Source organism: Protopterus annectens, chromosome 12.part0 (genome assembly GCF_019279795.1).
Source record: "Protopterus annectens isolate FY-2018-M chromosome 12.part0, PAN1.0, whole genome shotgun sequence".
NCBI classification, from domain to species: Eukaryota; Metazoa; Chordata; order Ceratodontiformes; family Protopteridae; genus Protopterus; species Protopterus annectens.
Genome location: NC_056746.1, coordinates 1,137,881,537 through 1,137,900,293, shown reverse-complemented (window position 1 = coordinate 1,137,900,293; position 18,757 = coordinate 1,137,881,537). Strand labels below are relative to the sequence as shown.

At 39.9% G+C, this 18,757-nt stretch overlaps 1 protein-coding gene across 2 annotated transcripts in view; it reads left to right on the top strand.

Moving 5' to 3' along the window:
- Positions 1–18,757, top strand: part of NFS1 (NFS1 cysteine desulfurase) — a 2,153,374-nt gene that overhangs the window by 10,748 nt on the left and 2,123,869 nt on the right. The window contains exon 2 of one of the 2 annotated variants that reach the window (XM_044090162.1): positions 15,130–15,200. In XM_044090162.1, the coding sequence (XP_043946097.1) occupies positions 15,130–15,200 (71 nt within the window). Of the gene's footprint in view, positions 1–15,126; positions 15,201–18,757 lie in introns of both variants that reach the window. The other variant, XM_044090161.1, reaches the window with a different exon arrangement.

The window sequence follows — 18,757 nt, the reverse complement described above, 5'->3', positions numbered from 1 at the left end:
TCCTCAACTATATGAGATGCACCCAGTCAGAAAAGTGTTCATTGTTCTTGAGATGGGGAGTCTGGGTTTGAAGCCTGAAGTTCTTTTAGCAACAAAAATAGTTAAAGAAGATATGCTTTGTTGTTCTAGGTACAATGGTCTCTTCAGTAGATGCTACAGTGATTGTTACAGGGCACTTTTTTTTTTTTTTTTTTGAAATAATGACACAAGTTATGGTTTTACTTTGAGTTATTAGATGTAGTCTTATAGCCCACATGTTTTTCATCTTTGTTTCTGGCGGCCTCCAGATGCCCATTAGATTTGGATCACAGCAGATATTCACATTTCCTTTTCTAATGGGTCAAGTAAAGAATGTGTCAGACTTGTGAATGTACTGTACCAAAACATCAGAACTAAATCTAATATTTTTTCTCTCTCAAAATTTCAAATACCTAAAAACAAAATAGGAATTGTGAATTGGCTTTCAGAAATTCAAGATGCACCTTGGTCTACTACATGTTGCATCTTAAATTAGAATCTGCTTGTAGTATACAGACATTTTATGGAGAAAAAATTTGCAAAAGTATCCAAGTATTTTAGAAATGTAACCCTTTGTGTAAGAACAATCTGTATACCTACCAGGCATTTAGAATATGTCCGGTTTCTGTGCTGCCTTCTGCATGACATGGAGGATTTTGCTTTTTTTAAGGGTCTGGGGGTCTGGAATGCAGTGCATATGTAGAACATTTGTACTGAGGTAGTTTTGTATCGGAGTCTGCGTGTATGTTTATTTATATATTTTTCCATAAAATTAATCTTTTCCTACATTGGAAATGTGATACTGCTTCTAAAAATCCCTGTACTGACAAAGGTAAACTGGCATAACTGATATTAACTTTGAACTAGGCTTAAATCCCTAAATGTGGAATGGCTATCATGGGTGCAGTACCTACCTCATTATCTAGGTATATTTGTTTGAAACCTTAGGTTTTCACATATTTGGGTGATCGAGCGAGATTATTTCATAAACATAGACAGGCATGTATTTCATTATGACTGCCACGTTGCAGTATATTTGGCTTCTTTTCATGTTTTGTGAGGAATTGCATATACAGATAGTATCATTGTGGAATTTGCATTACATCAGAAGTAAAAATCATGTTCAATTCTCTGTATTGGTGCCCATTAGTATTTCAGGAAACATGCCATTTGCAAAAATCTAGGTACTGACAAGGGTATATGGTGCTGATGACTTAATTGTTGAGCTGTGGCCAAGTCCCCTTCATGGTGGAATGTTTTTTACATGCTTTATATACTTGTTAGTTTAAGTGTAATTCACTGAATGTTTCACTTATTTATTTATTTACATTTGTTGACCGGGAGTGTCCGACTGGACGTAGGTCCATTTTCAGCGGAGGCCCGGGGAGAAAAACTCCACAGTTAAAATAAACAGACAGTAGTTACATTGGATTACATAGCAATTAACAATTTAACATAGCAATTACTTACAACATATTTACAGATGAAGAACATAGTACATCAGTAGACAACTAGAATCTTTATCTGTGAAGTACATAACGGACATTAACAAATGTTACAATAAGAAGTTCCTGCTGTATAAGTACTAGGCTTATGAGCATCTGAGCTTGCTATAATCAAGGTAGTTAGTGGAGTGGAAAGAAAGGTAGTGGTTGGATGGGGTGGGTAATATTAGAGTGGGAGTTGCAAGGGCATAGCCAGCATGTTTTTAGGTGCGCTTTTAGTAAAGTTTTGAAGTAGGTGCATGATGGTATGGAGGTAATTGTGGGTGGGAGGGATTTCCATAATTTGGCTATGGTGCAAGAGAATAGTGCTTCACCAGCAGAGTTATTGGCTTTAGTGATCTGCAAGTGATTTGTTGCTAGATCTTAGTGGTCTGGTGGTGTGATAGGGTTGGAGTAGATTCTGGAGGGATTGGACATTTAGTGGATGGTTTACTAGTTTGTGGGCAAGTGAGAGTTGATACCATTGAAAGGATAATTTGAGGTAGTCCCTTTTATGCATGGGTACCAGATACAGATTTACACAGTTATGTCAATGTACAAAATTGCTTTGTTTTTTTAAAGTATGGTTCTGTGACTTGTGTTCAAGGTGGGGGAATGGAGTTGATATCCAGAAAATGTACTTAAATATGTGTGTGTAATATACTGCATTCGAGTTACTTTCAGTGTAGAAATTACCTGCATTTTTCTGTACAAGAGATATCTTCTGTCACTGAAAGGATGCCAGCACTAAAGATCTATCTAGAGAGCATGCTAGCGCTGCCAATTTCAATATTAAGCAGTATGCAAGCCCTTTAAGCCCCTTTTGTAAAGTGTAATGATATTCATGGAGGCAGTATGTACTTGAGGATGCTTCCCTGAAATTTTCACTAATAACTGTTTAACTATATTTCACATATTGTCTTCATAAATATGTATGTAGGCATCTAGTACAATATTGCACAAGTATGTCAATGTGACAGTCTGCCAAGCTGTCTTATATTGGGTATAAATTGTGAGCAAATTGCCTCTTTTCTTTGTTACAGTTGTAGTGCAGGTCCTGAATGCACATGCATTGAGTTGGTTTTACATCAGAAGGCATGTTTGTGTGTGTGTTTGTATTTTTTTTCATTGCAAATGAGACTATGTACATTTTTTTTATTATAAATAAGAGTTTCGTGTTACTTTAGATAAGCTAGCAACTTCAGGTATAGAGATATGAAAAGATTATATATGTCTTTGTACCCCATCTCACCAAGTGCAGCCCATAGCTGATTTTTTTTTTTTTCCCCTTGATGCTTTTCACTGCTGTGCCTGCTGACCATCAACCTAACTCTGGTGAGATTTGGCCTTTACCTTCCCATACTAACATGCACAAAATGGCATACCTAGTACAGTGTGGGGCAAGGCATCTAGAAGTGGCAGTCATCTAGGCAGCCATGTGAGTTCTTGTGCCCCTCTTCATATTCAATTCTCCTTCCCTGCAGGACATGCATCTTAGGCCCTACCAAGGTGTGTCTGCACTGTTTTTACTTTACTTATTTTAAAATTTTGTGTGGAAAACTGTGATTTATTATGAAAAGTATTTGGAGTGTGCTTTTATAGTTGGATAGTCTGTGTTTTGTGACTTACTTGTTTTAATGGAATTAGAATGTTTTCTCATTTCTAAGATAAGTATTTCTGACGAAGTTTAAGGTCTGGTGACAATTTTCACTGTATTGTTAGTGTTTACTAGTGTTGGGACACTTTCTTTTGATCTTTCTGTTGTGCTTGCTAGTGACTACTTACCTTCAAGTGTTACTAAGCTTACTGTACTGACAATGTTTCTATTCTAGCTATAGTACAAGTAATACTTCGATTTCTCCTCCTTTTACTCTGCTTGTACCTGAAAAGAAAAAAAACAAGTTAAATTATTGCATTAGTTTACAGTTATTGACTATGGCACTGCAAAAGACTGTTCCACAGACAACTTACCTATTGCCTCGTCTCCGCCTGGTGTAACTGTATTGGCCACAATGGACTGGAGGTTAGACACGTCCTCACTGGTTGTGTCATACCTGAAACAGGTACTGGAATAGACCAACACTTTAGGTACAAGAGTTATTCAGGGAAAGAAACTTTTTTGCCAGGGATAGTAGGCTGCCCACTGACCACTCTCCTAGTTGGAAAATGCCTTGAAATAAGAAGCAAAAACTTAATGACAGAGCAGATAAGGTTGTTTCTGTATATAATTCAGATGGTATATCTTTGGCTAAGAGTGTTTTGCTGTCATTTTTGAGGGCTTTGCCTTTTCACAGTTCTAGTGCAGGTATTGCCATAGAACAGTGTATGTTTTCAGATGAGGATTCTGACAGACCATTCCCCTCAAGAATCCATTGCATAGAACCCTGACACTTCGCATGGTGAACCTGAAGTTAATCCCAGACTTTTTTCTTCCTTTGCTGAGACTGTTACTAGACTTGGATATTTTTGCTTGGCAGCAAACAGGGACTTCCCTAGAATTAGGCAGATTTTATGATCTGTTAGGGGATGAGGTTCCTAATTCTGCACATGTTCGTCCTATTTTGCCAGCTCTAGAAGACGCATTAAAGCTGCCTGCTTGCAAGGCTACTGACTCGCTGGCTGCAGTTCCAAATAAAACTGATGAGCAGTATAGAGTCTCTCCAGGTTATCAATGTCTTCATTCTCAATGGTCAGCTGACCCTACTGTAGTAACTCTAGCAGCGACAGCTAACAAAAAATCTTTGGCTTCCTGTACCCCAGTACCTTCTGATAAGGAGGGCAAGTGTTAGACAAGCAAGGTAAGAGACTGTTTGCTTCTTCTACATTAGCCTTTAGGATCTTGAATTATCAGTGCTATATGTTGGAGCTTATATATGCTTATAGTTTGGACAAATGTGCTGCTTCCTTGTCTCATTTAGGCAGGTTATATTTAAACCATATTGTTTCTAACTTTACTGAAGTTTCTTATGCCCTGAGAAGTGTGTGATTGTGCTGAGCTTCTGCTTCTTTTGTGGCGTTGAAGATTTGTTTGGTTATGTAATTAGAATTTTTCTGAAGATTTGAAGTCTGCAATTTTTAGTTCCCCACCTAGCCAGGATTTGGTACTTGAGCCTGCGGCTGCACAGATACTTAAAAAGTAGGATGAATGAGGTAAATTGATGCATATAGTTTTTAGGATTTTTCAGGTACTTCGGTTCTACCCTAACACAGCTGCTTCTCAGTCCATTTTGAGTGCAGAACAAATCCCAGCCTAACAACAAGCAGTTCCCTAAAAGAAAATGGCAGGAGGATAACACTTTCAAGCCTAATAAAATAACTTTCAAAAAGATTCAAGCTTTCGCTAATGAATGACTGTTGATAATCTGATCATCATACCCACTCCTCCTGCTCCAATATCATTAAATCTCTTAGACCGACTGACCCTCATCCCTTTAGCCTGGAGTCAGGTAATTTCAGACAGAAGGGTGTTGAAGGTAAATCCTCCCCACATCCACCCAACCTGACAGACCTGTTTCTTTCATTGGTGCAACATATGTCAGAAGCAGGTGTCATAGAACCAGTACCTGCAAATCACATGGGCAAAAATGTTGATTCCAGGATAATTTTGGCACGATAGAAGGAGCATGCTTAGAGATGTCTATCTTTTTTTTTTTTTCTCTCAACTTGTATGTGAAAGTTTCAGAATTCAGGATGTTGGCCTTAAAGCCAGTGCTTGCACTTTTTTTCCAGACCATTGTGTTGTGGTAACACTATCTCAAAGATGCTTACCATCACATACCCATTGCTCACAGTTTCAGGAAATATCTAAAGTTTGCTGTATCTCGGTCACATTGTCAAGTCTTTGCATCCTTTGGGCTCCCCACTGTACCTTGAGTGTTCACAAAATGCTTAGCTCAATGGTGACTCGCAGCAGATTGCAGGACATCCACATTTTTCCTTAGTTAGATAACTTGCTTATTTGTGCCGTCTTCTCCTAGCTGTTTGGAGTCCATAACAAAGGTGTCCAACCTTCTATCACATCTGGGATTTCACTTGAACCTACAAAAGCCTTGTATCACACCCACTCACGAAATTGCCCTTTTGGGATGTCTAATAGATGCACCAGGCTAAAGGCCTTTTCCAAAAGAAAATGTAATAGCTTGCCAGCCGATTTTTTTCTGATATTTTTTTGGTAGCTTCTGACTCCTACAAGAGTCTTTCTCAGGATTCTCATGACATCCATGATCCTCATGAAACACTACCACATTACGCGAGAAAAAATCTAAAGGTATGTTTGTTACTTAAAAAAAAAAAAAAAAAAAAAAAAAAATAATAAATAGTAATAATAATTAATCATTCTCGGACCCCAGCAATTACACCTGACAGCCTTTCAGATTTCCGTGCAGGGGTTCATAAAGTGAGAATTTTAGTGGTGGAGAAATCAAATGGCTCTCAATCTGACTCCCTTTCTCTCTCCCTTCTGTCCGGACAGACTCTTCAGATTTTGCTTGGGGTGCAGTTTCCGTAGGAGTAAAGCTACAAGGTCTTTGGGACTCTTCGAACTGGCCAAAGCATATAAACATTAAAGAAATGCGAAGAATGATCTGTTCTTTGAAAACTCTACACCAAATTTGGGCTTTGAGCCCTTTACAGGTGGTTACGGACACTATAGTGATGAGGAGGCATCTCAACATACAAGGGGATACAAGGTTATACTCTCTTTGCCTGTTGACAGTGGTGGGTTGGGAGTTCACCCATCAGGATTCTGACTCTTAAGGCTTTCCTACATTCCATCAGAGCAGCAGATCATGGACAGAACATTGAGTGGAAATTATTTTAATAGAGGCATGTTCCAGGACTTGATCCAGATGTGGTGGACACCTCTGATCTGTTTGCTTCCTTACAAAACAGATAACTAAGAAGATTCTGTTCAACATGTCCATTCAGCCAAGCATAGAGAACAGATGTTCTGTTATTCCCTTGATGGTGAATATTGTGTCTTGTTCTCACTTTTCAGAAGTAATAGTATTCCAAGAACTAAGACCACATGAGAATGGCGATAGGAGATTTTGCCAGTAGAGGTACAGAAAATTGGGCTGGAATTTACTGGCGAAAACTGGTAAAGGAATATTGGGAGCAAATAACTAGGGAGGGAAAGGTAATAGTGGGATGAGGTCAAGAAGACATTTGAACTGCAGGCCTACAGACTGACTTCCCTACCATGATTGATGTCGAGTATAGGCAAAGTGAAAGGGTTATAGAAATGTTAAGTGAAGTCTTGCTGTTTTGGGGGTTTTATTCAAATCTAGAACAGAAGCTGCTGTTAAAGAGGTAATTAGTATGGCATGTAAGAATCAGATGAGTTAGAAAGGATTGGCAGAAATATTGGGTGAGCAAATGGCTGTAACTAAGGATATGATTTTTTGGAACACAAGATCTGAGCTGCCAAGACGTAGTAAGGCCTTGTTTAGTTTAATTCTATTGACTGCCAAAAAAGCAGTTACAAGAAAATGAAAGTTAAAGTCTAACTGTTTTGAATATTATAGTATAGATGAAAGAACTGGAAGGATGGATCTTTAGAAAAGGGAAGGACAAATTACATGCTTTAAGTGGAAATTGTGGGAACAGTACATGCAGAATAATGTTCAAGATGAGGACGAGTGAGGTTTAAGGGAAGGCAGGAATTCGGCAATTTATGTAATATTGGACTGATTGCATGAAAGAAAAGATGTGTAATGTATAATATATGTAAATAGGAAGAAATGTTAATATGATTTACCTTTTCAGGTTTAATGCAAGTTTGCTTGTATATTTAGTGATTTAATAAAGGTGTTTACAAAAAAATCATTGTGATGATACCCCTTTTGGCCTAGGCAAAATAGGTTCTCTCTTAACGAATTGGCCAAGGAAAATTACCACAAACCTTCTCACAGATTGGATCTACTCACACAGCAAAGGGGAGTTTAATACACCCAAACCTCAGTCAACTGCAACCTACAGCCTGAATGATTCAGTTTTAATTTTAGGCACCTAAGGAGGCAAGAAAATCCACTATGATAAAGTATTACATTGGCAATGTAAGAGATTTTCTAATTGGTACCTTGTCCGAAAGGGAAGTAGTACCTCTTATCAAATATTTGTATGCGCTACTTAAAGATGGCATGTTGTAGGCTTTCATCAAGGTGCAGTTTGCAGCCATCCTGGCTCATCTTCCTATAGATAGACCTCTTCTATGTTTGTAGTCCGTTTCTGAAAGGAGTGTTGCACATGGGATCCCTTTCACAAGCACATTCATCCTTCTTAGGATCTCTATTTTGATCTAGAAAATTTGACCATGGCTCTTTCTGAACTAACCTTTCAGGCAGACTTGTGGTTCATTACTTGAAAAAATTGCAGATGTCAGAGCAACAAGTAAAACAAGGCGAGTGTCTGAGTTGCAAGCTCTCGTGGTCTGTGAAACCTATTTGGTTTCCCACATAGTATTACATTATGAACAAATCATTCATGCCTAATAATGTTCCTGATTTTACCTTGAATCAAACCATCAATCTGCCAGTTTTCTTTCCCAGAGCCAAAAAACGCGAGGACAGATTCTATATACATTGGATGTGCACAGGCAGCTCAGGGGCTATCTTGATAGAACAAAGTCCTTTAGGAAGGCTAAACAGCTGTTTGTTTCCAGCACTGGGCCTAAGAAATGCCAACCTGTGTCTGAACGGACTATAACCACATGGTTGACCCTGCTTTATTTTCCTTTTTATTATTGTTATTTATTTGCTATTCCCACCATAGTATAACTATTCCGGGCATGTTAAGGCACACTATTCCTGGGCCTTATCCTCTGATGGCATACTAGAAAGGGGTAGACTCTAGGAGCAGCAACTTAGTCCTTTGTTCATACCTTCACAAAGCACTACAAACTGGATTCCTTGTCTAGGTCCATAGGACTGTTCTCCAAGGGCTCCCAGATAGGGTAAACTTTCAGAATCTACAGATTGTTGCTCATTTTCACTGCTGCAATAGCCATAGCACAGCTGTGCAAGTCTAACTTGCCCAAAACAGTAGATGTTTCAATTTCTTCACTGCTCCAGTAGCCACACCCTCCAACCATCACTTTGTAGATAGTTGAGGTGGGACACAACATCTCTTGTTATAGTTTCATTGGTAAGTGCTAGCCTAGCTGCCCTTGAGGACCTTTTTAAGCCTAGCAAGTTTCCATTTTTGTGCTTGAATTAACCTGTCTCATTTGGTTAGAGATTGGCCTTTACCCATCCCATGGCAGTAATTGTTTGTTACCCCTAATGAGAATAACTAGGATCATACCATAGATAATTTGAGCGGATTTGTGCATGGGGTAAATCATTCTGTCCATTAGTAGTACAGGATGAAGTCCTGGGGTAAATTTTCTCTTTCTCATCCATAAATCCAAGTTGTGCTTGAATATGGACAGGGATGAACTGTGTTTTATGTGGATGGGGAGTCTATTGCAGAGCAGCGGTATCCTCTGTGAGATATGCCTCCAACCTATTCTGTTATTGTTACAGAAGAGGTTTAGATTCCTAGATTATTTCTGATGCCATTTGACTTGCTGATGTGCAGTAAATCCATCACTGTTGGGCCACAGGTCACGTCTTAGCAGTGTGTAGGATACAGTGTGTAGTGACATGGCTTTGAGTCGATCCATGTAATGCATGTTGTTTAGACATTGTATCCTTTTAGTAAGGTATTTCTGTGGGTGTTTCAGTTGTTGCATGCCAAAGGATATTCAGTGACCTGGTCTAATGAGGGCTGAGTTAAAGGGGACTATGACATCCATAGAGCTAGACACAGTCCCTTTGTTTATAAGCTGTACAGTAGATGGGCTTTCTTACAACAATGGACACATGTTGGTCAAAGGTTATGTCATTGTCTGCATAAATTCCCAAACCCCAAACAACTGGGTCAGCTGTTAGAGGCATATTGTTAATGTGGTATTTCCCTGGGATAGATGACTTCCCAATGGGTACAATAATGCATTTTTTTCGCGTTTAGTTTCAGTCCATGATTTTGGCACCAGTTGTTTATTTGGGACAAACCTTCCAGCAGGTTGGCTAAGTTATTTGGGGATTCAGTGACTATTCCTAGCTTGCAGTTATCTGCAAACTTAGTCCACCAGAGCCCTTTGGTGTTGGCTTTTACTTCAGAAAAGTAGATGCTAAACAGAAGAGGCCCCAGCACAAGACTCTGTATCTTTGGTTGCTGTGGTGGTGGTGATTTTTGCTGTTTGGATGATTTTTATGATGAATATGGATGGTTGGCTAAGGATGAGTCTACCTTCTTTCTCTGTGCAGTAAAATCCTGCAGATTTTCCTTACTCAGGCTGCTGATAGGCTGCATCCTTTTTAAACGAACATACATCAGCAGCTAGAGTGAATTTAGGCGAGGGGATTTACAGCTTTTACAAATTGGCAGAATGCTGTGCCCTTGGCAGGACATGACCTGTAGACTACTGCAACAGTGAAGAAATTTGAACATCTACTGTTACGGGTAAGTAGGACTTGCGCAACTGTATTTTTTGCTTGACATATTTGTTAATATCAGAATTGTATCTTTTTAAAAGTGTTGCTATATTCTGCCATTTTATATACTAAAATAAAAGCAATTTAGACAAGTGCAGACTGGCTTCCTTGCATTTACTGCATTTAGCTTATGCAGGTAGGTGTCCTGTGTGGTTGAACACCCTTATGTCCTGTACTGAAAATTTTAAGAGAATGTGGAAGTGTTGCACTTGCATGGCCATTTCTTTCTGGGCCCTGTTTACATCAGAACAGCCAGTTTACTACACTACAACATTGGCAAAACTGAGTGAGAGAGCGAGCACGTGAGCGAGCTCTGGCTTGTCATTTGGGCGACTCCTAGAAGGACAGCTGAGTGCTACATATAGTATACATGTCCTCCATGCATTTTTTTTGTTTTTTTCCTGGGTACTCCAGTTTCCTCCCACATTACAAAGACATGCATCTGGAGCGTTTCTCACTGGGCCTCTGCTGAAAATTGGCTTTGTTCCAAGTCTGACTTTCCTGGTAATAAAATGTTAAATAAGAATAAAAAATAAATATACTTGTGGAGCATGGCTCCAATGACCATATGCTGCCATTGTGGTGGAGCACTGGCTGTGAAATTTGCTTCTTGCCCACAATAGAACAAATTGGAAAAGATAATGGGATCAACAGGCAGCTACAGTGGAGGAGTAAAAAAAACAGTAATAATGTGATATCATCCTAGAGTTGTGGTGTGTAATTGTTGTACATATATTTTTATTTTGTTAGTTTGAGAAGCGACTCATTTTTGCCTTTGAAGCTAGAAATAAAATCTAAGGATAGCTAATTGTACTAGTTTAATTCCTTGAAAATTCATGAAAATGTTGGGATATTTTAGAGAGCTGTTTTATGTTTTTGATCCCTTTCTAGACAGGGATCAAAAACAAAATAGAACATTCAGGATTAGGGTCACATTTTCTCAAAAAATGGTTGGGTCTTGTGTGGTTAGAAGAAGACCATTGTGGTCAGAAATTAAAATATGGAGTAGAGATTGAGTGTCACAAGTGATAGGTGAAGATACATAGTATAATGGTGGAGTAAGCTGAGGATAGGGGGGAATTGGGGGCAAGGAAGAGGAGCGAAGCAGAGTGCGGATGGGCTTACCTGACTTGGGAGGCCACTATCAGGTTATAGCTCTTGCAGAGCCATTATCATGGAAACAAAAGTCCGAGCAGGTTTTCTTTCAGTTGGTTTGGGGATTGGTATAATGGTTAAGCCAATTACCTCACAGGCACAAGGTACAGGGTTTGATTCTCGCTTATAGTCACTGTCTGTCTATTTAGCTAGGATTGTAGTAGTCTGCAGATTGATTGCCTAGTGTTTACCTATGAACTTATAGTAACCATTTTATTTAACTTCTCTCCAGTGCTTGTTTATCATGAGGGTTTTTTTTGCTACAGTTATAATTGATTCTACTTTAACATGTACTTGGTGGTGTGGGTGAGGGCTGTCATACTGACTTGGTTTATTTTCCATTTCAGACTGCTTCTTTCTATAGTACATTCTTTCTATTCATAGTATGATGTGGTATTGCCACCTCCTTACTTTCTGGCACCATACCTTCATTCACTTACAGTGGGAGTACTCTAAATTATGGCTTTGTTTGTGATTTGTGTGTTTTTTTTGTGGGTTTCCTTATTTTGTTCTTTTTGCTTCCTTCTAAACAGACTTTTATTCTCATTGCTGTGTTATGACTGAAAGCAGTGACAGAATTTGCTGCTTTTGTAAATAGGTAATGTCCTAGCTGAAAAAAAAAATCCTCTTCTTGATTGCAATATAGGCTATAATGGTTAGTTTATAGGTAATTATGATGCTAAAGCCATGCAGGTAGGTGCGAACGTGAATGGGCGTGCCTTCTTTGAAGGTTGGGTGTTGGGCTGGCAACTTGGCACCGTAAAAAGCCACTGCCAATCATGAGTGGATCGGAGTTCCGTTGTGGCGACACCTAACCAGGAAAAGCCAAAAGACTAAGAATAGAGTAAATGATTACCTGAAAAATTCATGATATCATAATACCACTTTAGAGGTGAATAAATTTCTAGGCAGTGTACCTCAGTTGCCTAATCTGCATGTGACTGACAACTCGGATCTTGCTTGAGGTTGCAAAACATTTTAGTTATACTGCATTCCTGGGTACTGTAATTAGATTTTCTGTCCCTTGGTAAAATTGAAATGTTGACAGATTTCAGTCCTCTTGCTTTGTGGATATTTCTTGCTCCAGAAGTCTACAGTTCTTCCATTAAGTGGTATGATTTAGGGTCAGTGAAAAGTTTCTGAAGTTTTTAATGTGAAATTTCATGAACTCTAACATGGTGTACAATTAGGTAGTTAATCAACACAGAATATCATACAAAGGGAGAAACCGTTTCTGTGCTTATTTTATACCTGACATTCTGAATGATCATTTTGGGGAGAGAAGGTAACATGGCTTGGGGGAAGATAATTGTTAGCAAGTAATTTTCCATAATACTAAATTTTGTGTTCTGTGTACTTGCTATTTTGCTTTTCTGAAATATTGCATTACTTTATTTTGTATTGAATACTGTAACAAATTACATTTACAGGCCACTGCAGTAAGCTTTTACTGTGAACTGTTGTTCAAAGGTGAATATGAACCAAGCATGAATAGTAGGAAACCTGACAGCTTGAGGTTGAGACACTGGATGAGTGGGTTAGGATGCCTGCAGCTTAGATATTTAGCGTCTTTACCTAAGCAGCTTGTTTAAAGACGCTAAATGTCTAAGTTGCAGGCATCCTAACCCACTCATCCAGTGCGTCTTTACCTAAGCAGCTTGTTTAATGCAGCGGTGGTACGGCGGTAGCGTTGTTACCTCACAGCAAGAGGTTCTCCCGTTCGATTCTCGGCGTAGCTTGGGAATGCCTTCTGTGTGGAGTCTGCATGTCCTTCCCGCGGTTGGGTAGCATTCGAAAGACATGCATGCGTAAATGGGCGTGCCTTCGTTGAAGGTTGAGCGTCGAGGTAGCACCTCGGCGTTTCATAAAAAAAATCTACTGCCAATCATTAGCGGACCGGAGTTCCGCTGTGGCGACCCCTTACCGGGAAAAAGCCGAAAGACAAACGGCAACAACCTAAGCAGCTTGTTTGGCCGTAGTATCTTGCTAAAATTGAAGATCATTTGTATATTCAAGAACTTGCATTAACAAAAAAAAAATGGTGGGTGAGATAGAAAAGTATTTAGGGAAAATGTACTATCCCTGTCTCCAGACTTGGTTAAAGAAAACACTAATTCAGAATATTGCCCTTGTGAGTCAGTAAAAATAAGAACTGTAAAGAAAAGTGAAAACTGTATTGTAGAGAAACTGAAGGCATTGGGAGATGAAAAAGGCATGACTAAAAAATAAAATTACATCAGTATGACTGCTCCAATATGCCATTTTGGGGTAGAAAAGATAAAACATGTCCTGTCTTCAATTCCTAACCCTTTCCATTGCTGTCTGTAATTGATCGGTAAAATTAATTTTTGCATGCGTTAACTGGTTTAGTACTATTGTGGGACCTAGGTAGGAAAGCTCTGCATAGATTAGATATCTAATCAGATATTCCATGTAATGCTTTAGGTTTATGAGGACTTTTCCATGTACCCACATCTAACTGTAGTCAACTGCAATTCTCAGTTAAAGGTACTTGAGTAGAGTTAAATATAATATTGTTACTTAAGTAGAAAGAAGACTTGATTTGTACAGACATGAGTCCTTAGGTCAGTTGTAGCTGTTGTGGACAGAAAATTGGCAGTGTTATCTTGTAAAACTAGAGAAACTCTTGTGAAACATTTTATGTAACAAATCTGTGTGTTAAATGTATTGAGACCTCTCCTGCAGAATGGTGCAGAAATTCCTTGGCTGGGATTCATAGGCAAGCACTATATTCCTGTGCAGAGCTGATTTTCACAGGGTTGTTGTGTGAAGAGGTGCACAGGTAATCAGACTTGTAAGTATTGAACAGCTGTGGCAGTCTGAGCATAGTACCATATTGGTGAAGTGTAGTACTAAAGAAGTGGTACTAGGCTTCTCCACAGCTGAAGCATTGTTGCAATAGATATAAATCACACTGAAGATAGGCTAGCACAGGAATGTCAATGTGCACTCACACATGTAGTGCAACACTGCATAACAGCATCTCATGCTTAACTGATGCAGCACTGTCAGCTCAGCGGCCATTGGATAGAACCCTGTAGGTATGTACAGCAAAATGACAAACCTGTTCATCATATAAATGGGGAGAAAAGGGGTAGGTAGGAAAGGCAAGCAGAAGATGATGCACAAGAGTAACCATAAAGTTTGAAAGGTAGGGGAAGGAGGGGCATCCTTTTTTTTTTTTTCCAGGTAAGAGCCCCTTTTTAATGTGTAGGCAATGACTGTAGGTGGGAAAGGTAGTGAGGGAAGACTGTGAGTTGGGATACAGGAGAATGGGCAAGTAGGAGGGCAGCCAGACAAACCTAAAACACAGACATCAAGCAGCTAGGGGCAGTAAATTCACAAAACATTGAGAGAACAGTGGATGCACACAGACATACAGGGGGTGGAGAAGTGATGAGGTTGGACAATGAAAACTTATGCCTACAGGGCATACCTTCTTGAGCAGGGGTGCTGCTGCTTTTGGAGAACTAAATCATGGGCAGCATGAACCAAAAAAATCCAGGATGTATCTCCTGCAAGTATGTCAATTTTTCTGGAAGCCAGCATTATGCTGAGTACCTTGGGCAGCCTTATTGTGCACATTGATGGGACATATTGAGGAATTGCTGTCCCATTCTGTGAAAAAAGAGCATTTTCAAATATCTTTAATCCTTGCTAGGAAGTGTAACACTGGGGACAGTGGATGGTAGGATGGCTGTAAGATCTGCCTGGCTTAATTTTTTTGAATAGAGGAAGTCAGATTGCCACTTTGTATAGTTTAATAATTATTATAATTTAATGTACTCTCATTTCTGCTTCTGCACATATGAAAGCTTGGCTTAGTTTCTACATGAGAATGATCTATTGTATTGCGTGTGCCATAGTATTCATTTTCCCTTTGGACTCTTATAGTTTTTTCTTTTTGTTAGCAGTTAGAAAAAATGAATTTCGAGAAGGTGAACTTCGGCCTTTGTATATGGATTTCCAAGCTACCACACCACTGGTAGGTAAATTTACATTTGCTAGAATAATAAATGATTCATTACAGTAACATTTAACTGTAGAAAGGTGGGTAATATTAGCAGATGAACTGTTTCTTTGGTTTGTTGTTGGATTAAAATATTTACAAATATGTGGGATTGTATATGGCTGTTCTGTATCAGCAGTCATAGTTAGGCACACCGATGGTGACCTTTCAGATTTTATTATTGAGGAATACAAACAAGTAATTGGACTTCATTAATATACATGCCTGTATCACGTCCTGTTGATTTATACAAGAAACCAGATTTCTTAGTATACACTTGTATAACACTTTAATATCATAACTCGCCACATATGCAACTTGCCCTACTTGTTTAGCAGAGTTAACATAAACATGGAATGCAGACGGGAAGCAAATGCATAAGTAAAATATTTTTAACCTTGTGAGTCAACTGGATACCCTATCCCTTTTCAGGGGAAACCAGGGAGTAATGTCTGGTTGAATGACTTGCTCAGAGCCACACAGTAGCCAAATGGAGGATGTAGGTATTGTACCTAGGACTACAGCAGGGTTTAGGTTTAGCAGCACATATTGTGACAAACCGCCACATAAAATACATAAATTGAAGTAATTAAATTATATAAATAAGAATAATAAAAAATAGTGTTGTTTCCTGTTTCTGCCATAGTGATGGTAACCTGGAGCTTTAAAAGTTGAGACAGCTATTCTATTTTTTTTTTGTCTTTCCAGTCATTCAGAATTGGGGGCTGGGGGTGGATCCCGAGAAGTACAGCGTTATTTTGAAGATAAGCAAGTTAGGATGACATCCATCACTAAGGTGAATAGGATAATTTTTTTTGTACTACAAGCAGCTCCTCTTGGAAACTGAAAGCCGTGCACTTAACTTCATATAGTTCTGGCTGTAGGTGTATATAGGACTGACTCAGCAGGTGTTAGGGCCACATAACCAGCAAAATTTTCCAATGCTGCCACACCCTGCCAACAAACACTTGCTATAGTGCTCTAATAGAATCGTTTTGTGTAAAAACTGAACTAAAGAGCTGATGTTCTTTTCATTCTTCCTCACTTATGGGTTCTGATATGATCCTCTGATCTCTCTTGGATGCATTTACCAAACTTTGGATCCAACTCTTGAGCTCCTCCCTCTACCCACAATGCCCTGCCTCTGCTCTTGTTTGCCACCTTCACAAACTGAGACAGACAGGGTCCACTCTAGAGTGAATTCAGCTGGTTTTTTTTTTTTTTTTTTTTTTTTTGTGCAGTAAATAACCTTTTCCTTTTCTCTAGTTTACCTATAAAACATTTTTCTGTCTCATTCTCCTCCCTCTTGTTGTTGCTGGTCATTATGGACTCTCTTCTTTTCTGTACTGTTTTTATAGTACTTTTTTCTGTTACCATTGCTGGCATTTTTTTTTCTCTTTCTTTACCCTTTAACTTTAAGATATTTTTGCTTCTACTATAGTTGGTAGTCCTTTTCTTGTCATTTTCACTATGTCAAAAAAAAAAAAAAACTTACTGTTATTTTCTTTCCTTTTCAGTGTTTGTCCTCCTTTACTGCCATTTTGTGGGACAAAACCTACAGGGTTTAAAAATGCACTTCTGGGCATAATATCCCAAACTTGCATGCCCACAAAGAGGGCGTTTATTGCCTTGGGGCTGGGCACTTGGGCATGATGTGTAGAATCTGCACCACCTTTAATCCTGGGGCCCTGGCTGACAGAAGAAACAAACTTATTTTAAGGGTTCTCCTCTGTTCTTCCACTCCAGGGGGCTCAAACCCCCTCCAAATAAAGCAAATGTGCTCCTCTGGAGCACAGTAAACATTCTCCTTCAAAGTCCCCTAGGTCTTCGTTGGTGCTGCCAACCAAGACACTCTAGGATCCGACCTCCTTGGATCCAGAAATGTCTCATCATTTGGATCTGAAGCCTTCAAATCCTAAGGCTTCAGCTGCAACTGTAATCATAATCAGTCCACCAACTCCCCCTTTGGGATCCTATGTCATCATATCTGAAGCCAGGCACTTCCTTTAGGAGTACAACACCTGAATAAATTTTGAAACCAATCTCGCCCACCTTGCCTGCTCAGCTTCTCCAAACACCTAAGAAGCATTCCAGGCCCTATCCACTGCTTCCTCTAGGTCCTTCAGAAGCTTGTTGGAAGCAGATGTGGATAGGATGATGTGAACATTTCTCAGAACTCCGATCCAGATGGAGGTCTTACAAGCTCAGTCTCCTGTTGGATCTGTGAGTATGCCCATCACATCTGAGAGTGTTATTTCTCCATCAATCTGTCCAGTGGTTTCGGTGCCCCAGGATCTGATCCCCTAGAGGCTCAGTGTTGGATCTGAGGAACGTTCCTCCTCCACTCTTTCCCTGACTAGTTCTGCTCTGATACCCTTGGATCAGAATGGGTCTCGGAGCTAAAGTGTTGGCGTCTGATCTGAGGGGTTAGATTTGGCCCTGGGCAGTTCAGATCTGATTCTCCCCTTGAGGCTTGGACCTGGGGTTGACCTAGATCTACCTTCTTCGAAGATCTGGCTCCGAGGGAGAGGAGTTGGGGCTTCTCCTAGTCCCTCAGCCTTCGAGGTGGTGGCTAGGGCTTTTTGTCTCCAGAGAGAACCATCTTCTCATGTATCGGATCCTACCCCATTTCTCTCATCCGTTCCCAGCTCTGAGTCAGTCAGACCTATTCCACAGACAGCCAGTTCCAGTAGAGGAACTTCCCCCTCTCTTCTGACACCTCTCCAGAACATTCCACGGAGGAGGTGCCCTGCAAGAGAACCGTATAAGAGGAGACGCATAGACTCCCCCATGGAGTCTCTCATGGAAGACACAGATGTTGATGGAGAGGGATCCTCCAAATTGCCACTACATGACATCTCGTCTTGAGATATTGTAGAGATCATGAAGCAGAATGGTGTGTGGTTGTCCCAAACCCACTCTCCCAAAGAATTGGTGTTCTTGGTGGCTTTTGCTTCTGGCCCATCTATATCTTGGGTAAACCTCCCCCACAGATTAACTTATTGAGCTTGTTTCCTGATGGGCATGGAAGGAGGTGGTGGGTACTGTTGAGCCCATCCCCAAGCACCCTGACAAGTTTTTGGCACATTCTGCAGAGAGACCCAACTGGAACAAAGAAGTCCCAGTTGATGCTATGGTGGTGGTGATGGCAGCCACTAAGAAGGAACTAGAACAGAGCTCTTCTGTCCATTTGCCTAACAGGAAGTCCAGAGCATTGGATAAATTTGGATAGCAAGTGTTGCCTCAGCTACTTTCGCTCTGAGGTCACTTAATTAGCTGGCACACTTTACTAAGCTTCAGAGAGATTTGACTAAAGAACTCTGATAGTCTTTGTCTGCTGAGGATTTCAAAAGGACTTCCTCTCAACTGGCCACTCTTTTTATCCATTTCAGACACTTCGATGAGGTTAATCTTTCACACAGCTGAAGGTACCTCATGAGCAGCAGGTTCAGGTATCGCCATAGAGACGCACCTAAATGCGGCTATATGACTTTGTGGAGCCCTTTAAGATATCCTTTATGCCCCATTTGATG